Genomic DNA, 26,217 nt, shown 5'->3' on the forward strand with positions numbered 1-26,217 from the left:
AATATAGTTATGTATTATCCCAAATTTTAGAGGCTTTAAAACAACATCTCATGCAGTTTCTGTGGGTCAGGAATTTGGGAACAGATTAGCTGAGTAGTTCTGGCTCAGGGTCTCTCCTGAGGTTGCAATCAAGATGTTGGTCAGGGCTTCTAAAGGCCTGGCTGTGGTGCCAGAGGATCTGTGTCCAAGATGGCCCACTCACAAGGCTGGCAAGTTAATGCAGGCTGCTGGCAAAAGGCCTAAGTTCTTTGCCATGTGGACCTCTCCGTTGGACTGTTTGAGTGTTCTCATAACATGGTGTCTGACTTCTGCCAGTGTGAGAGAGCCAAGAGAGAGAAGCCTGAGAAGTCACACACCATCATTTCCCCAATATTGTACTGGTTACACAGGTCATTCCTATTCATTGTGAGAGGGGACTACACAATGGCAAAAAACCAGAAGATGAGGATCAGTGAAGTTCATCTGGGAGGCTAGCTAGCACAGGCCACAAATTTTTCAGGGTATACAGGGAGTCAAAATATTTTCTATACAGTCACCTGAACTACTGTATTGGAGCCATAACCCTAAGTATATAAAATGCTCTTTGCAGTTATGAACTTGATTACAAGTTATTCAAATATTCAGTTCATCTTCATATTTTAGTTTGAAATACATGAATTTTGCTGTTTTTGTGGGTAAATATCCAACAGCAGCGATTTTATGTTTCCAATCTACTACTTATAAAGGTCGAACTATGAAGTAAAATACTTTAGATCAATTTTATTTTTAATTTTTTTAAATGTTTATTAGTCTTTGAGAGACAGAGCGTGAGCAGGGGAGGGGCAAAGAGGGAGGGAAACACAGAATCTGAAGCAGGTTTCAGGCCCTGAGCTGTCAGCACAGAACCCAATGCAGGGCCTGAACCCACGAACGACGAGATCATGACATGAGCTGAAGTTGGATGCCCTACCGACTGAGTCACACAGGTGCCCCTACCTTAGATCAATTTTTAAGAAATTATAAATATAAAGGCACTTTTCTTTTACATCATTAGTTAATCATAAGTTCAATAAACAAGAATAAACTATTCTTCAGGCACTCTGATAAATTTGAAATGCTTCAATAGCTTTGATGTTCCCATAAAGTTTTTGAGAACCAAAGGATCTATGAGGGCAATGCATCAGTGTGATTTTATGGAAGTAATTTAACATCCTTGGGAACAATTTTCCTCATCCATACATGAAAGAATTTCATTAGATGATATCTAAGCAGACTTAATGTGCAAAAAATAATTTTTTAAGTGTTTGTTTATTTTTGAGAGAGAGAGAAACAGAGGGTGAATGGGGGAGGGGCAGAGAGAGAGGGAGACAAAGAATCCGAAGCAGGCTCCAGGCTCTGAGCTGTCAGCACAGAGCCCCACGCAGGGCTCAAACCCATGGACTGCAAGATCATGACGCGAGCTGAAGTCAGACGCTTAACACACTGAGCCACCCAGGCGCCCCTGTGCAAATATTTTTAACACGTCTTTATATGTTATCTGTGAGCTGTGAGCAGTTTCTTTCTGAAACTCACGGTAATAATTGCATATTTAATTGAGTTGTGGAAAAATATCTTTAACTAGATATATTTATTCACTGGCATATCATATTTATAGTTAAACTCAAGGTCCATAATGTTGTTGAATAGTCCAGAGAGTCTTTCTTCTCCTTTGTTCTCTAGAAAGCATAGACTGCCCTTCAGTAAATCAATTTTCTTAATTTGACTTCTATATTTGACAACATTTTTTGGGTTCACATATTTTTTCTTGTGCCAAGTACTGCATTTTTCATTTCCCACAGAATCAGGACAAACTGTACATCCCCTGCTGTGTCCAGGGCAGATCTGGCTAAATGTCAACTATGTTAATTGGTATAGAGAAAACAGCAGCCCTATTTTTATCTGATTAAAAATCCCCACAAACATTCTCCTCTAAAGTAAAGCTATGTCAGTACAAAGTGATTTAATTATAATATAAAGTTTGGCAGATGTGTCCCTCCTGCCTTCATTTTACTGTAGCATGCAGAAATGCAACCGTTTCCTGGAATCTTTCAGTATCTAAAATTTTAATCCTACTTTTGGAGATTTAAAATTTGGTACTCAGAAACTTTCTCTGGACTGCCTACTGGAATAAAATATCTTTCCTTTAAAATGATATTTTTTAAACAGAAGAAGATTTATAGACCAATCTATAGAACCTTATTTAAAAGGTAGTTTGAAATATTTTAATTTTGAAAAGTCTCCATGTTAACAATTGTCCCAGGATGAGCAGATTATGTAATATAATTGCTTTAGTTAATTGGGGTGTGGGAGGTGTGGGTGGAAAAGAATAAAAGGTAATGAACTTTGATAAATTTATATGAGTAATAACAAGGTACCTGTGAAAATTTAGTTTTATCAGAGAGTGACTATATCTTCAGTGCTCCTTTAAAATTATATGCTGCCTCTTTGGGGCACGTGGGTGGCTCAGTCAGTTAAGCATCTGACTTCGGCTCAGGTCATGATCTCACAGTTCGTGAGTTCAAGCCCCACATTGGGCTCTGTGCTGACAGCTCAGAACCTGGAGCCTGCTTCAGATTCTGTGTCTCCCTCTCTCTCTCTACCCGCCCCCCCCCCCCAAGCTCTGTCTCTCTCTGTCTCTCTCTCTCTCTCTCTCAAAAATAAAGCAGAAACATTTAAAAAATAAAAAAATAAATAAAATTCTATGCTGCCTCTTTAATGTTGGAATTCCCCAGGATTCTGTTTCACTCCTGGGAGCTAACTCCCAATTTAACTTCATATACTCCAAGATTTGCCAACTACTTGTACACTCCTATCATTTGGATCTGTATCTCTAGCTTACCGAAGCCATATTATATTCTTTGGTACACTAGACAGCTCCATTTTGGTGTCTCATGGGCACCCAAAATCAGTATGTTCAGTCTTCTGATTTCTTGTCCCTTATCACCACTCCAACATAAGAACAAGTAGAAAGCTATGCAAACTGAAAGTCAACTCTTCTTAGTTGTCAAAGAAGTGAGGTCACAGGGCAAATCACTGTTCTTCCCTATACTGGAGAAATAGGTGAACACTGAGAATCACAGCTTAAAATGGCAGAATGTACAAGCAGAAACCACCACCAGAACTGTCCCAGGGTGGGGAAACCTAAACTGTGATTGACAAATTGCTGGAGGCTCAGTGCAGACAAGGTATGGGGGAGGTTCCCACACTTTTTTTTTTTTTTTTCAAGGTTTATTTATTTTTGGGACAGAGAGAGACAGAGCATGAACGGGGGAGGGGCAGAGAGAGAGGGAGACACAGAATCGGAAACAGGCTCCAGGCTCTGAGCCATCAGCCCAGAGCCTGACGCGGGGCTCAAACTCCCGGACCGCGAGATCGTGACCTGGCTGAAGTCGGACGCTTAACCGACTGCGCCACCCAGGCGCCCCAGGTTCCCACACTTTTGTTAGCTCTACCTATGGGAACTCTACCAAGCCCTCTCAGTAAATACCAGAGAAAATTCCCCCAGTGTTTCCAGCAGGAGGAGGGGAAAGGAACCATTTCAATATATGCCAGAGTATTCTGTTCTTAACATGGCCTACCCTCAATAGAAACTATTTTGCCTGAGTCTATTCTGCTGAAGTTTTATCAGAGGCTAAAGTATCTGGTGGGAGAAAAATAGACAACTCCAGACCCCTCTGTCTACCCTGTCCTGCCTAAGCAAGAAAAAAACTAAGAAGCAACCTACTGAATGGGAAATATTTGTGAATGATAAATCTGATAAGGGATTAAAATCTAATAGATAAAAAACTTATACAACTCAATGCGAAAAACAAAAAACCAAAAAGACAAATAAGCTGGTTAAAAGATGGGCAGAGGACCTGAGTACTGAGTAGACACTTTTCCAAAGAAGACCAACAGACACATGAAAAGATGCTTGGCATCACTAATCATCATGAAAATGCAAATCAAAACCACAAGATATCACCTTGCACCAGTTAGAATGGCTAGTATCAAAAAGACAAGAATAACACGTGTTAGTGAGGATGTAGAGAAAAAGGAATACTCATACACTGTTGGTGGGAATGTAAACTGGTGCAGCCACTGGAAAAAACAGTATGGAGGTTCCTCAAAAAATTAAAAATATAAATACCACATGATCCAGTAATTTCACTACTAGGTATTTACCCAAAGAAAATGAAAACATTAACTTGAAAACATAAATGCACTCCTATGTTTATTGCAGCATCATTTACAATAGCCAAAATGTGGAAGCAACTCAAGTGTACATCAATAGATGAATAAAGAAGATGTGGTACACATATATATATGTGTATATATACGTATACATATATATACATATATACGTACGTATATATAATACATACATATGTATATATATACACATACATACGTATATATATACATATATACATATTTATATACATATGTATGTAAATATATATACATACATATGTGGTATATATACACACCACATATGTATGTATATATTTACACATTTATACATCTATATCTATATACATATATATATGTACACAATAGAATATTACTCAGGCATAAAAAAGAATGAGATTGTGCCATTTGTGATGACATAGATAGACCTAGAAGGTATAATGCCAAGTGAAATAAGTCAGAGAAAGACAAATGCCGTATGATTTGACTTATATGTGGAATCTAAAAAATAAAACAAATGAACAAATAAACAAAAGAAGAAAGAGACCCATATATACAGAGAATAAACTGGTGGTTGCCTGAGGGCAGGAGTGTGGGGGGATGTGCAAAATGGATGAAGGGGAATCAGAAGTACTGGATTTCCAATAATGGAATGTGTAAGTCATGGGGATAAAAGGTACTGCATAGGGAATACAGTGAATGGTGATGTAATAATACTATATGGTGACAAATAGTAGCTATATTTGTGGTGAGCATAGCATGATATATAGAGTTGTAGCATCACTATGTTGTACACATAGTACATAGTAACTAATGTAAAATTATGTATCAACTACACTTCAATAAAAAAACAAAAACAAAAACTGAGAAGCACTGGTAAAGTTCACAGTCCATGGCCACAGGCTCACCCAAAGACTGAGACCTAAACATAGCACTATTGAAACCCTATAGATGATAAAAATCTGGATTTGTTAAAGTTGCTGGTAAGGGGAAGAATCACAGTAACCAAGTCTCAGTAATGTCTCAAAAGGTAGTAGTTAGGGAAAGATACAGGAATTTGAGAGGGGACTGCTATTAATCGTAGGGTGCCTTTATAGTAGATATTATTAGCTTCAGCAGGGACTGATTAGAATTTATAAACTGAGTGAATTACTAGAACATTTGAGTCTGCTCAGAGTTACAGTTACATCAGTTTGTGGTCTTGTAACATAGGAGTCTACACAAATTGGTGTTAAAACAGGAGCTAGAATTGTTTGTGTGGCATATCAATAGCATAGTTGATTTAGTTTTTGCTTCATTTCTCAGTCCCCATTCTCTTAGTCATTCTTTAGCCTAAGTTAGAAGAAAGGCCATTATTTTTCAGAGAATGTGATCAGATCTGCACTGCTATTTAATAATTTGTAGTTATGTATTGAGTTTTTCATGGTAGTCATATTAACCTCTGTAAATATCACGCCTTCTTGTTCTTTTTGTTGGATGATCATTTGTAAATCATCAAATGTAGCAGTAGCTGTGCAGCAGCATTTAAGACTCTGAAGATCATACATCTGGTAACTGCAATGCAGACAGACACTAAGACAAAAATGATTAGAGTTTGCAAGGCATTTCAAAGCTATATTCCTAGATTTTAAAAATTGGACAAGTACAGAACTGTTATATCCCTATATTGTTACACCTGAAACTAATATAACACTGCACATTAACTATACTCAAAATAAATTTAAAAAAATTGGACATGTGACATAATCTTCCTTATACAATCAAGTTTCTTTTTTCCTTTAATTTGGGTAGGGTTTGTTCAACCTTACCAGTGAATGAAGAATTAATCCTGTATCTGGTAGTTTTCAAGGATACAGGCCTTGGGAATAATATGTATTTACTAAAAAAAAAAAAAAAAAAAAAAAAAAAAAAGGGTATCCATAATAATTTAGGACCTTAATCCAGAAGAGGGGGAATAGCCAAGAGGATAAAGATGAAAAGCCAAGGGGATATGCATATGAAGAACATGGCAATCAGTGGGGTCTAGTTCCAGAGGTCTCGGTGGGAAACACCCTACTTCAGGCAGTCATCAGCTTGTTCCAAGGATCTAAGGCTAGCTGTACATTTTCATGGGTTATCTACCTCTAGATATTATTTAAGAGTCCTCAATATGCCCCTCATGATCTGGTCATATCTCTGAGATAACCTCCTAATTCTCTTTTCCCTTCTTCACTCTTTCTTTGGCTACACTGACTGCGTTGTTCTGCAACAAGTTAATCTTGTTCTTGTCTGAGAGCCATTGTACTTATTGTTCCTTTTCTGCAAAATGATTCTCCCCAATATTTGCATTGCTGACTCCCACAATCCACTTAAGTCACATGCCACCTCCTTAGAAAGGCTTTCCCTTCATCTAATCTAAAGTTCTCTGTCATTCTTGATTCTTTTACCCTGCTTAATTTTTCTTCGTATTTATCTGTTAGTTACATGCCCCTCTTGAATGTACGCACCATTCAAAAAGCCAAAGACTTTTCTCTTTGGTTCACTGATGTGTTTTCAGGACTTAGCATGCTATCTGGCATATACAGGTGTTCAACAACTACCTGCTGATCTTATGAGTAAATAAAAAGCTCACACATAATATGTTTCAGTCATATAAAACTATTTGCTGCTTCTTTTGCATATGCGGTTTTCCTCTGTCTACAATAACTTCTCCCTGATTCCCTCACAATTCATTTTTTAAAAGTTATTTAAAGTAACCTCTACACCCAACGTGGGGCTCGAACTCATGACCCTGAGAGCAAGAGTTGAATGCTCCTCCGACTAAGCCACTCAGGTGTCCCATGGTTCCCTCAAAATTCCTAATTATCCTTCAAGACTCAGCATATGTGTCACTGCCCCTGAGAAACCTTGCTGATCCCTCCAGGAAGAACTAGGTGTCCTTTTTCTCTATTCTTATAGCACTCTATGCCTATCTCTATCACATTACTTAATACATTCGTTAATATTTTGTCTGATTGATCTCTGTATCCTGGAAATCTAGCAGAATGCTTTGCCCATAGTGAATTCTGAATAAAGGTTTGTTGTATGATTTTATCTATTGAGTGACAACTGTGTGTCAAACATTGTATTAGTTTTTTATGTACATTATTTTAATCCTGGTAAGAAATCCACAACACGTGTACTATTATCCTTGTTTTATACATGAGGAAACTGAATAACTTGTTGAGTTTTGAACCTAAGTGTGTCTGACTGCATTACTCCGGTACTTCCCCCATTGCGTCAAATGAATTAATTAAATTTCCTTCATGTTATTGATACATATCAGCCAAAATTCGATAGCCTAATTTTAACATTAACATTAGGGGCGCCTGGGTGGCTCAGTCAGCTAAGTGATCTTGATTTCGGCTCAAGTCATGATCTTGCAGTTTGTGAGTTTGAGCAACACGATGCGCTCCAGGCTGACAGTGCAGAGCCTGCTTGGGATTCTCTCTCTCCTTCTCTCTGCCCTTCCCCCACTCTCTTTCTCTTTCTCTCTAAATAAGTATATAACATTAACATTAAAACTCTATTCTTATTTTAACTCAGTGTTGCATGTTCTAGTATATTTGTACTTGATTTAGCCTCTTTAGATTACAGAAAATGGGCCTCAGATATCTTAACAGCTCAGGTATCATATTTTTATTCTGTTTCATAATTAGTTATTGGTGATGATTCATGGTCAAGGGGTGGTAAATCTTCCTTTCAAAGGGAAGAATGGTACTTAAAAACTAATCTACATGTCATTTTTCAACAGGCATATAGGATCCAAATACACTGTAAGATATACTGAAATTATAAAATTAATATACTCAAAAGAAAGAAAAGTGTGGTAGGAATGAGTTAAAGAAAGTAAGAGGGGGACCTGGGTGGCTCAATTGGTTAAGTGTCTGACTCTGGCCTAGGTTATGATCTCGCCCTTCCTGAGTTCGAGCCCCGCATCAGGCTGTGCTGAGAGCTTAGAGCCTGGAGCTTGTTTCGGATTCTGTGTCTCCCTCTCTCTCTCTGCCCTTCCCCCATTATCTTTCTCTCTCTCGAAAATAAATAAACATTAAAAAAAAAAAGTAAGAGAGCCTTATATATATGAGAGAACCTGGAGGTCACCCTGATATTACTGTCATTTCAGCATGCTAGGTGAAGCAGTGTGTACTAAAGGCCATATGAAACTTATGAAATTTTTAGAAATACATGAAATAGTATAATGAGAAACTTAAGCAGTGACAGCTCAAACTCCAAAGTCAGACAGACCTGAGATCTACTCCTAGTTTCCCCATCTAATAGCTAAGCAAATTTAAGCAAGTTACTTAATTTTTCCATTGTCTCAATCTCTTCATCAGTGAAATGGAGAGAAAAGTATACTAGGCAGGGTAGCTAATTACTGTAAAACACAGCATCATAATTTCAGAGGCATAATTTAATAAAACAAGTAAAATCCAACACAGGTGTTCCTCACCATGCTGTTCTCCTGGAGGACATTTCTGCAAGGATTAATTTGGGGGCCCCAGGCTTTTCACGTTTTGTGGTTTTGGCCTCCTCTGAAAAATTTTTTTAAGCTTATTTATTTATTTTGAGAGAGAGAGTACAAGCAAGGGATGGGCAGAGAGAGAGGAGAAAGAGAGAATCCCAAACAGGCTCCATGCTGTCAGTGCAGAGCCCAACATGGGGCTTGATCCCACAAACTGTGAGATCATGACTTGAGGTGAAATCAAGAGCTGGACACTTAACCAACTGAAACATGCAGGTGCCCCTCCTGTAAATTCTTTGAAGTTTTCATTTCCTGATAAACACAGAGAGAAAGAGAACATGGAGCATGTGTAGGATGTGCTAGAGATTTTGTGGACCAAACCTTAAATGGCTTTCATCTTTTCTGTTCACATTCTACTGGACAGAAATCAGTCACATGACCCCAAATAATTACAAAGGAGTCTGGGAAATACAATGTGTGTGCTCAGGAGAAAAGGAAACAGACTTTGGTGAAGACACCTGCCACTTAAGGTCATGAAGTCGTTTTAGGGTTCAACTGGATAATGTGCTTAGCACACGGTAAGTAACCAACAAAGTTACATTACCATTATTATCACAAGTATGTATGCTGAGAGCCTGAATAAGGGTCACACAGTTGGAAGTGGAGTACTTGCATGGAAGTTTTAGCAAGAGAACTCACATACACTCAAAGACAATTCCTTACCTTTTAAAGATTATGATCTTTAATTCTTTGGCAGCATCAGGAAGTATAAACATAGAAAGGTGAGGAAGAAAGGGGTTGCCAAGCTGTTCATATTGGCTTAATTTACAGAATATCAAAAGATTATAGTTTATATTATAAATCTAAATTTTAGACTCTAATGTCCAAGAAGAGTGGGAATAGAGTAAAGTGGTAGACTCTTTGCCTTTGAGAATGAGCTTAAGTGAAGTAATAAGAGGTAAAAATTCTGGTTAATTAATCCTCTCTCTCTCGGGGCGCCTGGGTGGCTCAGTTGGTTAAGCGTCTGACTTCGGCTCAGGTCATGATCTCGCGGTCCGTGAGCTCGATCCCTGCATCAGGCTCTGTGCTGACTGCTCAGAGCCTGGAGCCTGTTTCAGATTCTATGTCTCCCTCTCTCCCTGACCCTCCCCCGTTTATGCTCTGTCTCTCTCTGTCTCAAAAATAAATAAACGTTAAAAAAAAAATTAATCCTCTCTTCCAAATTCTTTTTCTTTCTTACTGTCTTAATTTGAAGTTTAGACATCCTCAAGATTCAAGTTTTCTTCACTTGATTTATTTTCTCCTCTATTGCCACTGAAAATATGTAAGACTCTAGGAACAGAGACCATGTTGGTCTCATACATTATTATGTTTTAATACCTAGCAATACCTAAATAGGGTATGCAGGCAAGAAGAATTTGTTGAATAAATTTAATCTTTATGGGTAGTTGCTTCAAGTCTTGGTGAACAGGTCTAGATAAAGAAACTGAAAGATGAGTTTTTAAATCTTGCTTCTGCTACTTCATTATCTGAGGGATTCTGGAACCTCTAAGTCTTAATTTTTTTTTTTTTTAAGCAATAGAGAAAAATTATATAAGCACTTAACTTCTAAAACTTATTCCCCCCCCATTATTAAACAGTACAATCCTTTTTAGTGTTATAGTAATGAGAAATGAAAAATTTATAAGTGTTACAAACACATAAAAGGCATACTTCTTAACTTGAGAACCTAGGAAATATCATGTGCTATTCAAATTTTTCCTTACTTCTGTTTTTGTTTTTGTTCATTTGTAATTAAAGCACATAGGCCTTCAAGTTGATGATCAAAGTTAAGAGCTTATTAGTTCCCAAAAGACTGATGAGCTCACTGTTACAACAGTATTCAGCACCTAGAACAGTGCCTGACCCATAGTGGGTGTTCAATACATTTATTTTCGTAAAGGAATTAATAAGTTACTGAGATAAGGATGGTCCTCCAGGTGGATACTTACGGAATGGACATGTTGTAAGTGTGAAAAAGTAGGCAGGTTTTATCAAATGAGAAGTTTGGAGCGGTGTTTCCAAATGGGTGACTTCAAAGTGTTTTCATTCGTTCGTTCATTCAACCAGCTTTCTACTGTGTGTCTATTTTGCATCAGCCATAACATAAGCAAGAAGATATCTCTGTGCCTCATGCTAGCACAATAAAACAATTACAAAAATAATTAGTAGGAGACTGTATAAGATAACTACACGAGTAACGGCGGGAAACCACTGACTACTTAAAAGGGTGCGAAGCAGCATGGCATACCCAGGTACAGCCAGTCATGTGATACTGGCTGGAGTGCATGTGGGAAATGGGGAAGGATGAGGTTCAACAAACTATAGTTAGGTAGGGGCTAGATCATGATGGGCTTTATATGCCAAGTTGAGAATTCTAGATTTTATCCTCTAGAGTAGTGCTTGGGGGTGCTATTAAAGGGTTTTAATGCAAAGAAAAGATGAATACATTTTAGGTTCGGAAAGATCTGGATTGGAGAGTTGAGGTATGAGAGACAGAAATCAGCTAAGAAGTTATTAGAACAGTCTACATGGGGAAGTGGTAATAAATCATAAAGGCTAGAACTAAGGCAATAGAAGTGATGTTGGAGAACAAATGGGTTTGAAGGGTACAACTAGATTAGGCTAGATAAGAGAAATAAGAGAAGCAGAGCTAAGAATGAGTCATAATTTTCTGACCTGGATTTCTAGGCAGGTGGTAAGGCCATTCCTGAAAATAAACAAAGAAGAAGATCCATATGGATTACGGATGTGGAATGGGCAAGGGCAAGAGAAGTCATTTTTGGCCATAGTAAGTTTGAAGCATCTGTGGTACTTCAAATAAAGATATTTCTTGACCAGACCAAGGAAAGCAGAACACACAGAAAACTTATAAATTATAAGAAAACTTATATAAGACAGGGCAGGCAGGTCGGTAATTCCTAACCTCAGAATACTTTCCCATCATCTTCTAAATTTCTTTATATCTTTCAGTTCACCATTGTACATAAACTTCTATAATGATGACTATTTACTTACAAATTTGTAAAAATGTGTCCTTGAAAAAAAAAATAACAGTGTTATTTCTAACAGAAGCTAGTTTATTAGTAAGGTGAACATGATCACAATTTGAATAAAGGTGGTTTGTAACAACCTCTTTGGTAAAAGTAACAGTGAAATATTATCCTATAATGTCATTCATAGTAGTGCAAAACATACAAATTTCCTGTTGTGTACTTAGGAATAATTTCTGAACTTTTCTTAAGGTTGAAATATTTAGCTATTGACACTTAAATGCCATGCCTCATGTTTACTTACTTCAGCAGGGGGTTCACTAGTACAGAGGCTCAGGTCAACTGGTAATTCACTCGGTGGAACCATAGAAGAGTAGCAAGGATGGCAGACATGTCTTGAGAATGGGGTAACTGTACTGCACAATGGGCATGGGGCAGCAAACTGGGCACCAAACCGCAGAAGGACTGCAGATGCACTGAAGGAAATTTGGGGCTGGCTTGACAAAGATGAAGCCTGCTGGTTTAAGACTATATGTTCTTGGCAAAGCATGGTGCTGCAGACTTTCACCAGCCATAGTGGAAAAAAGGGGGGAAAGGGAATGGGACGAGACCACAAAACCCGTGATATGATACATAAAATGTTAACTATTTGCTTTGCATCTTCTGAGAGTCACCAGATTGAAGCACAAATTTTGGATTTGGCTGGCAGATGGTGTACACAGACTTTTGGAGTATGGTAGCATTTCATTTTAACTAGCAAGATTATGTAGGACTATCACAGCAACTTAACATTCATAGATTTAAAAATTTATCCCTAAACCTGAGTTAAATGTGGGGCTCTTTGTTTTGTTTTGTTGAGAGAGAGCGAGCACACGAGCACAGGGAAGGGGCAGAGAAAGATGTGAGCGAATCTTAAGCAGACTCTACTACCAGCACAGAGTGCCCACCAGGGTTCCATCTCACAACCCTGAGATCAAGACCCGTGCCAAAATCAAGAGTCAGAGACTTAACTAACTGAGCCACCCAGGTGCCCACCCCCCGCCAATTACATTTTTAAGGCTTTCTTAAAGATACAGATCTCAAAGAACAGATTCACAGGATACAGTAATTCCTCTAAAATGTTCACAGGTCAGTGTCCAGGTCTCCTTTCCCTGAAAATCTGATTTACCAAAGAGAAAAAAGGCCAAAGGGAAGAAAGACTAAACCAGGGGAAATGGCAGGTAGTGATGTCTCAATTCCTTCAATGGGACTTCTCCATTTACCAGCCCTCTCACTTCCTTCTATGGTCTGGACCTTTAATCACCACAGGAGTCAGCCTTGTAGGGTCAAGCTAATCTCTGTTGACATCATCCTACTACTTCCCTTTTCAAATTCCAGTGAAGCTATGTGTTTCCTGTCCTATTTGACACCCTACGAAAAGAACACGGACTGGTTAGTATCTAAATTTAGTCCGGCAGCAACGCGTCTGACTTTTAATAGGAGATAAACAAAAACAGGTGACATCTGCAAGCCTTTCAAGAAAATGAGAAAAAAATCCCAACCCTTCTAGGGTAAGCAAGAAGGGAGAGCTTCAACAGTTCCACAGTAGGGAGAGGCCTGCCGAGGCAGGCTCCGAAAATGGGCCAACTGAAGCGTTTTCCTTTTCCTTAAAACCAGGAGGACGGCTTTGGGGTAGTTCCTCAACTCAGTTCTGACTCAGCTAGTAAAGTCCGGGCAGCGGGAGTCTTGACAGCCCCTTCCCCAAGCAGAGCGGTGAAGGCAGCCGCACCTCCTCTTTGTCAAGATGTTGGTTTCAACCACAGGCACCAAGAGACCCTTGGGGTGGGAGCGGGGAGAGGCGGACGCCACTCCCTGGCGCGCCCCCGGAGCGCCAGACTTGCGATCCCTTTCCCGCCCTTCCCCCGCCCCACCTACCCTCTGTGACCCCCGCGTCCCGCCTCGGGCGACCTGTTGGCAAGAAGCGTCACGTGACGCGGCCGGCAACGCACTGCCCCCAGGCGGGCCTCCTGTTGCGCCCGCCGGGCGGGTTCCATCACGTAACGCGCGGGCGCCGCCCCGCTCTTCCCTCGCGGAGCGAGGGAGGGCGGGCGTCGAAAAGGAAAGGGAAGGGAAAAGGGGCGGGAGAAGAAGAAGGAGGGGCGGCGCCCAAGTCACGTGACCCGGGACAGCCCGGAAAGCTCCGAGGAGGAGCCTGGCGCCGCCATTTTCCTGCAGCTGCCTGTCCCTCTTGCCCAGCCCGGCTCCAGCTGACCAGGGAAGGGGTGGGCTGAGCTGAGGCGGGGGCAGGGGAGTGCCCGACACTGTGCCTGACCCCGCGGGTGACACGAGCCGGTTCTTTCCGGGCTAGGTGGCAGCGCGCGGCCCTCAGCCCCGCCCCAGGCCGGCAGGCGGAGAAGGAGCCGGTGGGGGTAGGGGGTGCGGTGGGGGGTGGGGGTCCTCCGGCGCTTGGGGGTCCCAGTCCCCGCCGGCTGCCGAGCGGGAGGGGTGGCGGAGGAGCCGCAGAGATGTCCGGCCAGAGCTTGACGGACCGAATCACCGCCGCCCAGCACAGTGTCACCGGCTCCGCCGTATCCAAGACAGTATGCAAGGCCACGACCCACGAGATCATGGGGCCCAAGAAAAAGCACCTGGACTGTGAGTGAAGCCGACCGCGGCCCATGTCCCCGCGACCGGCGTTCTTCTCTTTTCTTACCCCCTTCAGCCGTCTTTTCCTTCCTTTGCGTTTTGTCTGGCACGTCGGGTCCTGTGCTGGTCCGAGGTGTGTTTTCGCTTCCATCACACCTGCCTTCACGGCTTCCGTTCCCTGTCTAAAAATCCCTGATAAGCCACTCCCCCCCCCCACCCCCATCCCGGGTTCCTAGGGGACCCTCGCTTCCAACCCGGTGCGCCGCGATAGCCCATCACACCGGACCAACTTGCCTCTCCACCTAGCTTCTTACCTCCCTGCCGCCTGTGTCTGCTGCAGCCTTCTGCTCTTTCATCCCCCCCGTCCCGTGCTGCCTAGTCGCCCTCTCCTGAGCGTCTCTCCGCTTGCTCCCGGTCTCACCGCCCCATTGTTTCCCCATTAGCCTTTGAGTTCCGTAAACGCCCGGTTCCGTAGACCTACATCCCTATTTCTCTGCAATCCTGAAGGCTACCTCCGTTGAAGTGATATCCACTTCCTTTGCTCCACTAGGTTCTTCTGTCCCTTTCCTTCTCGGGTTTCTCTTCCAGCTTTCCTCTCCTGTTTTGGTTACGTTTCTTTGCTTCTGTAGCTTCAGTTAGGTTCCTTCGTCTCATTTTATATTAGATATATCATACTCAATACCCGACTTTTATCCCAAATTACTTTCTTCGTGAGAGTGAAAATAAAGGGATTCCGTTTGGTGTAGGGAATGCTCTGTGGGAAGTTGGGGTTTTTAATTGCCTTTGGTGGAATTTAATCATTCTATTTTCATGCTTCTTGGATAAGTTGTGAATGTCAGGCCCCCATCCTCCGTGTTTCTCTAATGGGGATTTGGAAAAGGATTGGGTGATACTGGTATCATTTCCTGGAGCTGTTAACCCTGGCGATTTGAATTTAGAAGGTTGAGTGTAAAGTGCACATAATTGGAGTAAAACATAGATTAATAACTAAAACTACAATTTACATACATGTCTTTAAAAATGCCAAAAAGGTGATTGATAATACTTGAGTTTCAATTTACTTTTAATTTATTCTGGTTATTTGGGGAGACTAGCTTCTCTTATACGGCATAATATTACTCCATTCACTAACTTACACACAATTACCAGAGCTAACTCCTCCCAACTTTTTACAAACCTGGAAGTCACGTATAATACCTCATTTTTCTTTCCTTTACCTCGAGGTACAGATAGCTCAGTGGATTACTCAAGCTTTGACTCAGTGGAGTGACCGAAAACTTTTCAGGAAAATACACGGAAATAGGCACAGTAATAAGTTCCTTTTTAAAATGGTAACTGGACACATTAGCTTGACTGGCTTTTATTCTACATGAAAGTTACTTTGCTTTACTGTTTGAAGCAAGAGTGAGCATGTCCTGAAAGGGAATTCACTGACAGGAGTCCTGTTTGGATTTCTCATTTGGACTTTGGCCGTAAGGTCTGCAATTTTTAAAAAGAAATGTACAAAATGTGAATTCTTCCAAGATACTTTGCTCATGAAGTGCTATTAGAACAAGTTATTTCTACAAACCCATTATTCATTGTGATTTGTTCCTTCACTGTGGAAAAGTAAAAGAAAAAAAAATACTGCTTGGTTTTTTAATGTGCTGATTGAGCAGGCTGCTTTTTAACAATCAGTCCTTGCCTGTTTAGAAAATGCAGAATATATTTAAATGGTGACACTTATAAATGGAAAGTTGTTTAAAATGTATAGTGGACCCTTACGCGATTTTTTTGATTATCTGACATTTGGAGTGGACAGTTTTGCTGTTTACTTCCTTCAAGTGACTAATTGGCTTGCTGTCCCAGTCTTAATGGTTTGTCCTAACATTGTGTTAATTCTTGTTAATTGTTTTTTTATTTTTCTTTTTGGTGATGGGTAGGTGAAGAAACTACTTGTTACTGTGTGAACTATTTTTCTCTTTCCTCGCTTCAAAATGATAAATTATAACAAAAAGATGTATAGCTTTTAAAAGTCTTTATGAAGGTTTGTGCCTATTTCAAATGTAGGAGTAGTTATTTTAACATGTTACCAAGAAGGGCAGAAAATAGGCTAAATGGGTTTAGGAGGGTGATACTTGTTTGTGGTTTTATTAGTGCTGTTCTTTTTCTCTTGTGATAGCTACTGCAGATGCTAACTGGGATTAGGTTTGGAGGATAAACTCTCATTTGTAGTTCTCTACTACTGCTGTGTTTATAATAAGCTCCCACTTTAGAACTTGAATATATGTGGTATTGTGTGATTTTTTTTTTTTTTTTAATCCACATAAATAAGGAGCCACTACTCTAGTTCTGTTCTGCGGGCTTTTGAAATACTATTTTCCCTATATTGTTTTAAATGCGCTTGTAACCAGTTTTCAGCAATGACATAGATTTATATTAAGTAAAGTTTGGCCAATAAATGGTTTTTCTAAACACCTTCCTTCTCCACACACTTTAACATGTTTCCAGAATATTAAAAAGGCTTTCACAGACATTTCTGTGGCTTGACACCATGAACTTCAGGCTTTAATGTAGAGATAATTTTTCCTCTTCCAGGAATTTTTCTTTCTAGTGAGTGCTTAGTTCTGTTGCACCTTTTAATATCTTGAAGGACTATTGCCTACTTAGTCCAACTCAGTGAAAGCAATTTCATCTTTTAAATAATAGTATTTAACAAAAATATGCTTAGGACTGTTTTTTTCCTATAGGCCTTTAGACTGTGGAGGTGGTTTCTGTGTACTTCTCCAAGGTCTTTCCATATTAGGAAGTAATTATTATAATCTACGAATTACGGCTTAATTCATACTACATTATATACTTAAGAAAGATCTTTTGCTTTGCTTATAGGTGGCTGTAGATAATGGTATTAACTAGGGTCCTTAGTGTGAAGAGTTTCCAGCTTGAAATAATATGTAAAAATAAACATGATTTGCATTTAGTTTCCAGTCTCTAATGGTCATAATCGAGGCACAAGAATAGCAAACCTTAAATTGGAAGGTGTTCCAATTTGCCGGGCACTTATTAACCATTATCTAATTTAATCCTCTTTCATGGCTATGGGAGAGGCAAGCCACATGCTTAGAAAGTAGTTTCTACCTCCATCAAAACATCCATAATGATTGAAGTGTATATAAAACACAACATTTAAATTTATAAATTCTTAATTTAAAAAACATTCTTATGTAACTTCACAACCATTGGCCTTTGTTTTTTGATGTGAATACTTAATTTTCTTTTTTCTATACTTGTTTAATTTATTGTCTTTGGGCATTTACATTGCAACATGTTGCATTGAAACATAATATTTATGTTAATGGCTATAATGGCTTCACTTTTTCATCCATATTTTTTCCCAGTTAAAATTTCCACGGACACTTCATTCCAACCATCATCTGCCTTAGATTCTTTTTGTTTGTTTGTTTTATTTATTTTGAGAGAGAAGGGGAGGGGCAGAGAGAGAGAGAGAAGGAAAGAGAGAATCCCAAGCAGGCTCCATGCTGTCAGCACAGAGCCCGACATGGTGCTTGATCCCACAAACTGAACTGTGAGATCATGACCTGAGCTGAAACCAAGAGTCAGACGCTTAACCCACCAAGCCACCCAGGCATCTCTGCCTTAGATTCTTGACAACAAATTGAGGTCTTGTTCTTATTAAGCATCCATTATAAGCATATCTCTATAGGAGATATAGTGTGGGTATTTGTGTGTTGTGTGCTGGATCCATATCCTGCCTAAATTTAATTGTGGAAACAATTTTAAGAGGAAGAATTTGTGAATGTATTGAATATGTAGAAGGTGGAATTTGTATTTGGATTAGTGGTTTGTATAACTATTGAAAATGTATGTAAAATATCAAAAAGTACCTGAAATAATTACCTTTTTAAGCAAATGTATTGATTTTCAGTGTCTTGATTAATGGCATGGATTGGGTGCTTAGTTTGCATATTGTTAAGAAGGTATCTGGTAACTGGGATCTGATTTACAAGAAGATGCATGTGAGGAAGATACTAAGTGGGTAATCTGCCCCACGATGTGTCTTGTTTAGAAATAAAGTAACTGAGGATGGATCTTGTTTTAAAGAGGTACTTATTTTGTAGTTGACCTATGGGCTTACTATTCTTTCCCTTAAGAATTAATCATATGATTTATATTTTCACTTTTCATTATTTGACCTATTCTTTTCCGTACTATTTAGTCTTTAATACTTCTGAAAAAAGAAAATGGTAATGGAGTCAAATATGTCACATGGCCTGAGACTATGTAGTAGAACTACACAGATGTAATTTTCCCTCCTTGTTACACGTAGTTATGTTTCTAAATTGTATATGTTTTAAAAGGGAAACTCAGAAGAGAATTTGGTATATAACCATTTTGCTAGCTGCCTTATGCATAATTAGCAAATTTATTCTCAAATACCTTTGAAAAGTAATTAGGCTGCACTAGTGGACTTGTTATTTTTAAAAATACCTAATATTAGACTCTAGGCATGTATTTTTTATCCTTATAACAAGGTTTTTTATGTTTACTGTGTTTTTTTTATCAATTTGAAAAGTTTTTAAAGGTGTTTTTGAGTTTAATTTAGAGCGGCAGGTGAGAAGTAAAACTTGGTAAGAGGTGACTAGGCTTTCTTTTTCCTCATTTGATTTGTGAAGCATTTATATGAAATATTTAATTAGCTATTTTAAAAGTACACTAATAGTTAAAATGATCTATTTTAATTAATTACTAGAATTGCTTTAATTTAAATAAAATTATTTTGACCCTGTCATTTAGAATATTTAATGTAAAAGTTTACCATGATGCATACACAAGTATTTTCTTTATATCCAAAATGCTTGTGTTCGTGATTTCCCTTTTAAAAATCAAAGAAGTAAGAAAAATAAACTTAAAGGCTTCTTGGCAAGAGGCTAGAGTCTTACCAAGAAGAAATAGGGTTAGATTTTCAAAGTACATACAGCCTTAGTATTTGCTCTTCCTGTTCTTTTAGTGGCTGAAGTGGCATTTCCGTTACTTTGTGTTCTGTCTCAGTATGTTCCCCGTTAAACTGCTTTATACATTTCTCTAGAGAATTGCAATTTTTGGGTTTGACCTTTTAGAATTTTGTATGTTCATTGTGTGTATGGTTTTTTTAATGGAGAAACGTTTCCGGGTAGTCAGATTTTACTAACGATACTCCTTTATAAGGGAATGCTGATGAACCTAAATCTTTGTATTAAAATTTATGTTCAGACTTGTAATTTGCCAGGTTGTCAGAAGTATAGTATTAAGAATTTTTCAAGTTATACTAGAATGTAGTGGCAGTACAGCAAATCATATTCTTTATGCATTGATTCAATTTATATTTAATACTTATTTGTCTTTTTTATGTGCTGGGCACTCACTGCACTAAACATTTTACGTTTATTAACTTTATTCCTTTTAACAACTTTGTGAGAGAGGTTTTATTATTATCCCCATTTTACTGAAGAAGAAACGAAGGCACTGAGAAGTTCAGTAATTTGCTCAAGGTCACAGCCAGGAAGAGGAAAACTGGGATTTGCACCCAGGTAGTCTAGCATCAGGTTTGTGTTTTCATGTCAGTGTGACTTTTTACATAATGCTTTACTGTTCCAGGGAATGAATAAACAATATTCATTTATTCATGGCAGTGGCTCTTAAAGTGTATTCCTGGCACTTCTGGGAGTTTCCAAGACCCTTTCAGCTTATTTGTGAGGTCAAAACTATGTTCATATATTAGGACATTATTTGTCTTTTTAATTTTTGTACTTTCATGAGTGTACAATAGAGTTTTCCAGGGTATATGTGATGCATGATAGTGCAGCAGATTGAATGTAGTAGCAGATACGACAGTCCAACAACTTTCTATTAAACCAGATAGTAAAAAGTTTTGCAAAAAGGTAAAACAATACCAATGTTGTAAATTTTGGTTTTGGGAAATATAGCTATTTTTCATGAAAACTGTTAGCATTGGATGAGATTTATTATTTTAAAAAAAATATTTTAAAAATTCTTAATTTTAATTCTTAATACAGTAAATATCAATTGAGAAAACCCACATAGACAAAATCTCATTGAGGTCCATCCTCAGTTTTTAAGATTGTAAAGGTTCTGAGATTAGAAAATGTAACCCTAAAGAAGAAGGTATATTAGAGGGGGAAAAAAGACTACTTAGAAAGTAGATATATGAAGTCCTTTAAACTCTGAATGATTTGGTAGGTAACAGTGACCCATCGTTTGGAGGACTTTGAGAAGAGACGTGGCATAATCCTTTAGGTCATACTGTTAAGTAGATTGGAAGGAAAGTGAAATGTGACTTGGAAAGGAGACTGCTGGGGGCAAAAAAAGAATCTAACAGTAATAATACCTAATTCTTTTCCTGAAAGGCCTTAATAAAGTTCATCATTAATTGGGACTCCTGGTCCATTTTTTCCTCATTGTTTTTTTACATCTAAGCTATCCCTTTCAGCCAAGCACTTTATTACTATTTTTTTAAATTTTTTTGATGTTTGTTTATTTTTGAGAGAGTGTGTGCAAGCAGGAGAGGGACAGAGAGAGAGCAGGAGCCACAGAATCCGAAGCAGGCTCCAGGCTCTGAGCTGTCAGCACAGAGCCCGACGACGGGCTTGAACCCACAGACCCTGAGATCATGACCTGAGCTGACGTTGGACACTTATCCGACTGAGCCACCTAGGCGCCCCTCAGCCAAGCACGTTAGTCACCAATTATGCCAAAAGTTCTAACTCCCAAACTATTAGCAGTTATTCTTTGGACATACTATTCTTTGGACGTAAAACATCTTCTTTGTCAAAACAGATACCTTCTTCCTTTTAAATCTTCTCAAAACTAACTTGCTTTCCTTAACACTCACAGTTAAAGTAGCCTCTTTACTAAAGACGTTATTGAATAATACCTTGTTAAACTGTGGTTAGTATCATGCTTTTATATATATTTTGGGTTCACATGTGTTTGTAGAACAAGAACTATACTTTTCTGTATTGTTTTATATCTCTTCTCAAAGTACCTAATCAGTGACCCTGTGGGTGCTCAGTAAATTTCAGATGATTACACATAATCTGCCTTCCCAGCTCAAGACTATTCCATGAACAACTTAGGGACACAGTCACTATAGAGATCTATTCCAGTAAACATTTAATAATTTTATGGTGATTTTCTTAGTTGCAATGAATGGTAATTACCCGGTTTCAAAATTAAATATAGAAGTCATTTGGTAGCATCGATAAAAAAACATAACAAAATTACAATCTGTTTCTTGGAACCTATGAGGCATTAAGAGGGTTAGTTTTGTTAAAATAGTAGGTGATGTTTTTAAAATATTTTCATTGCCAAAAAAATTGGGGTTTGCAGTTGCTCAGTTTGAAAACTATACTGAGGCATATTTTTGAGGATATGTTCTTGAAAGTAGAAATTAACTTTAAGAATTAAACAGGGGACCAGAAATAAATTTGAAATGTTTGTCAATAGAGTTGTTTCCTTACACAATTCCAGGAGGTGCTGATCACATTGTAGTCTCTGTGCAGGGGGTCTCCAGAGTACTAACTGTATGGCAAACTTATTTTAGATGTAAGGAAGGATAAAGTACACTTAATGTCAAAATGCAAAGGAAAAGAAGTGACTGTTTTAGAATGAAGCTTTATGAGATATAAGGCAAGCATTGGAGAGTAGTAGTGATGGTCATGATAGTAGGACCACTGAATCTAGGCCATAAGTTGATTCTAGGGACTAATGGGGATTACTGAAAGTTTTCTCTGAACATTTGGAATTCCAGCAGTAATTTTCAAAATGGCACTGATATATGTAGTCATAAACTTACTACCTGAAAGCATTCTAGGGGCTCTAATTTTACTCAAGGGACACTTCTTCCAAGTAGTGGTTGAAGCAGCATTGCTTTAGAAATGTTTTCTCTCACTAAAGATTGCAGGTATACTTTAGAAGTGATTTCATATTTTTACTTAGTGTACATGTGTCTACTGATTATATACCTCTTCATGTGACTATAAGCTCTTTATAAGAGGGGTGTGTGTGTGTGATATTAGAAATTTTACATGCTGTGATATAGCCAGTTGTCTTGTGGATGCTTAATACGAATGTACCATATTTTAAATACATCTAATGTTTGAAAATCTTACTGTAATTCAAGTATATACCAAAAACTAAGTAGAAGGATGGTTTTCCCCCCATCACACCGTTAACACAGGATTGGCAGGATTTTTGATGTACTTGAAACACTTTGCAGAAATTTGATTCATGCAGGGTATGGAATAATTAGGAATATTATTTAATCCAAATCTAATGTGAAAAAGGAGATTATGAGGCAAGGTGAGTTCTCCTTCAATTTTGAAATTGAGAGGTAATTCACACAACATAAAATTCACCATTTTAAAGTATACAATTCAGTGTGTTTTTTGTATATTTACAATGTTGTGTGTAACCATCACCACTGTCTAATTCCAGAATGTTTTCTGTCACCCCCAAAAGAAGTCATATATCTGTTAGCATATCACTTCCAGTTTCCCCTCCTTCATTCTCTGGCAATCATTAAGCTACTTTCTGTCTATGGATTTTCCTATTTTGGACATTTCATGTAAATGGAATCACACATAACGTGGCCTTTTATGTCTGACATCTTTTACTTAGCTTAATGTTTTCGTGGTTTATTTATGTTGTAGCATATAAGAGTGCTACATTCTATCCATAACTTAATAATATTCCCTTGTGCCACAAAATGCGGCATATCCATTGATGGACATTTGGGTCAGTTCCCTCTTGAAACCCACTAAGAAGAATACTGCTATGAACATACCTTGTACAGGAATGTTCATAGTAGTTCTCTTGGGTATATCCCTAGGAGAAGAATTGCTGGTCATGTGGTAGTTTTTTTAACTTTTTGAGACACGACCAGTCTTTTCCACGGCTGCTGCACCATTTTACATTCCCAGCAGCAATGTATGAATGATACCTTGTGATTTTGGTTTACATTTCTCTAATGACTAATGATGTCGAGCATCTTTCATGTGCTTATTGACCTTTGTGTGTCTTTGAAAAAAATGTCCATTCAGATCCTTTGCCCATTTTTAAATTTGATCCTTAATATATTTCAGTACTAGACGAGTTCTTTACATTTTCCTGATGCTTGATCCTCATATGATTTGAGAATATTTTTTTCCCCATCCTATGGCTTGTCTTTCCGCTGTTCTTGATAGTGTCCTTTGATGTGATGCAGAAATATTTTTAATTTTGAAGTCGCAATTTTTTTCTTTGATTGTGCTTTTGATATAATAGCTAAGAAACCATTGGCTAATCCAGAGTTATTCAGATTTATGCCTAATCTACTAAAGAGCTTTATAGTTTTTAGCTCACTCTTTTAGGTTTGATCAGATTTTAATTTTTGTATGTAGTGTGAGGTGGCAAGGTGGTAGTAAGGAAAATTAAGGGTATTTTTTTCCCTTCTTCTGAAGTTGTCATGGGATATAACTCTACTGTGCTCCTGTATAATATAAATATAGAGATTTGTGAGGGAGAAAAAAGATCTCCTTGATGGCAGTTTCTAGTACTGAGTTACATAGTTTGTTGACTGATAAATAGAAATATTTGAACCAAACATCCTTTCAACTGGATGGACTGTTTACTCTAATCCAATGCACATTTTTTTTTTTTTTTTTTTAGGGTCCCAGTGTAGTCTTTTATTTTTTTTTAAGTTTATTTATTTTGAGGGGGTGGGCAGAGAGAAAAGGAGAGAGAGAATCCCAAGCAGGCTCTGCACTGTCAGTGCAAAGCCCCATGTGAGGCTGGAACTCATGAATTGTGAGATCATGAGCTGAGCAGAGATCAAGAGTCTGACACTTAACTGACTGAGCTATCCAGGCACCCCCAATGTAGTCTTTTAAATGTGTGAAGAGATAATACTTAGTTGTCTGAGTATCGATAGGTGGTTACTTTTGTCCACACAGAGTAGTGTGTATATTGCCATAGTATCTTGTACTTCTCCATTAACACTATGTAGTGGAGTATTTTAAAAGGAACACGAGATCTAATGGTGCAAATGTGTAAACAAATAATTGTAATACATTGAGATAATTGCACTATGTAGTAATTCTTTATAGCTTCTATAATTATAATTTCTTAAATGAAGAGCCCTTGTGTAGTCTTTATTGTGCTACAAACAGCATGTAACAAATATGCAGTAAAAAGATGCCGAGTGAATAAAGAAGGAATGAAATTGTCATTGAGGGTTTCTGATGTGTATTCAAACAGCATTTTTTTTTTTTTTTAATAAAGAGGATAGTTGCTGTAGAAGTTGTCTTTGAGTAGTGGTTGTTGCAACTTCTTCCATTTCTGTGATGAAGTAAATTATTGGTTGAAAATGTGAGAAATTATGGAAGTTGGGAAATAAGTTTCCAGAATTAGATGTAAAATTAGAGCAGTTTAATAAAGTAAAGTATTATTCACTTCAGGACCTACCTATTATTGGTATATTTAACTTCAAACAGATGGGTTTAAACTTGTCATATCTTGGGTTTACTACTTCTGCTTTCCTTTTCTTCCTGTTATCATCATCATCATCATCATCATCATCATCGTCATTATTATTATTTCCTTTTCTTTGGTTGTTAAAAGTAAATTCCAAGGCAGTCCTTTATTTTACATTCTGTGTTATCCATGATAATCCGCATCTTATGGCAGAATGCTGTAAGGCCTTGTTTGCGAAATAAGCATTGTGTGCTTTGTTATAAAACATTGGCAAAACATTTAAAGTGCAAATAAAGATACCCAGAAATGAAGCATATGACTTTAGTAGGCTGTATTGAATGAGTCAAGCATTGACCTTGATTGGTTTCTTCCTACTACCCACTTCCGTTATGCCCTTTCTCTTCTGGTTTTAGGACTCTGGTGAATTGCCTGTGAAAATCCAAATTAATTTTCTTTTGAAAGTGACATGTAGGTAAATCTTCATTTATTTGTGAACTTAATGATTCAGAGTTAATCATTTTGTGTGACTTTTTTTCTGGGAGAAGATCTGAGAACAAAAAATTGTAAGAGCAAATATATATAATTTTTTTAAAATTTTGTGTTGGATTAAAATTCCTTAGGGAACTATTAAAATCTTTTGCTTGCTGTAAGAGCAAGAATATGGGGCAAAAGTCCTGAGATGGAGTTCTGTTTAACATGTAGCAAGCAGTACCAACAGAAACACTAGTCTGAAGCAGTAAGTGGGGTACTGAGGGAAAGTGATCAAGATCTAGAAAAGAATGTAAAGATGACACTTGATCATCCTTACTTTAAAAGGAACACGAGATCTAATGGTGAAATGTGTAAACAAATAATTGTAATACATTGAGATAATTGTATAATACTTTTTACATAAAGCTTCAAAGTAGGGGCTGGAGTAATTAATTTTGAAGGTTAGTGACAGCTTCATAGAGGAGCCTAATGGGTTTTAAGGACGAATAGTGATTTGCCAGATGGACAAAGTTTTGTCTAAATAATTTAGCATGTGCAGTGACAATAGAGGTGAGAAAGAGCATTATGATGTGTTTGGGGAAATTTTTGAGTAGTTCTTTGTGGTGGAATGCGAAGTGTTCATAAGAGTAAGAGGGAGATGAGGCTGGAGAGGGAACCATTAAAGGTCTTATTGGGGCAGGAGTTACTTTGATAGATCTGGTCTTCTGTAGCCCTTTTCTCCAAATCCTCCTTTTAGAGTTCCCTTTCTTCCTGCTTATTAGCTGCTCTCCTAGCTTTAGATGCCAGTGCTATGGGACTGGGGAAGTGTTCTTTCCTTTTCCTAGGTAATTTGTGGTAGGGTTATTGAAAGTGATAGGGAAGGAAGGAATGTACAATCCTGTTGCCATTTGT

The 26,217-nt window shown here is 38.2% G+C and overlaps 2 protein-coding genes across 33 annotated transcripts in view; one reads left to right on the plus strand and one right to left on the minus strand.

The window, feature by feature from the left end:
- Nucleotides 1-14,775, minus strand: part of EED (embryonic ectoderm development) — a 195,138-nt gene extending 180,363 nt beyond the window's left edge. For 3 of the 6 annotated variants that reach the window (XM_045483742.1, XM_045483739.1, XM_045483734.1), the window contains exon 1: nt 13,615-13,712. The gene's annotated coding sequence lies outside the window, so the exon portion shown is untranslated. Of the gene's footprint in view, nt 1-13,614; nt 13,748-14,392; nt 14,508-14,639 lie in introns of those variants that run through there. The other 3 variants (XM_045483735.1, XM_045483740.1, XM_045483737.1) reach the window with 3 other exon arrangements.
- PICALM (phosphatidylinositol binding clathrin assembly protein) overlaps nt 13,832-26,217 on the plus strand; it is a 100,212-nt gene continuing 87,826 nt past the window's right edge. For 18 of the 27 annotated variants that reach the window (XM_045483708.1, XM_045483711.1, XM_045483720.1 and 15 more), the window contains exon 1: nt 13,877-14,334. In XM_045483708.1, the coding sequence (XP_045339664.1) occupies nt 14,205-14,334 (130 nt within the window). In that variant the 5' untranslated portion in view covers nt 13,877-14,204. Of the gene's footprint in view, nt 14,335-26,217 lie in introns of all 27 variants that reach the window. The other 9 variants (XM_045483721.1, XM_045483723.1, XM_045483726.1 and 6 more) reach the window with 6 other exon arrangements.

The sequence above is a fragment of the Leopardus geoffroyi genome, chromosome D1 (assembly GCF_018350155.1).
Source record: "Leopardus geoffroyi isolate Oge1 chromosome D1, O.geoffroyi_Oge1_pat1.0, whole genome shotgun sequence".
Taxonomy (NCBI): domain Eukaryota; kingdom Metazoa; phylum Chordata; class Mammalia; order Carnivora; family Felidae; genus Leopardus; species Leopardus geoffroyi.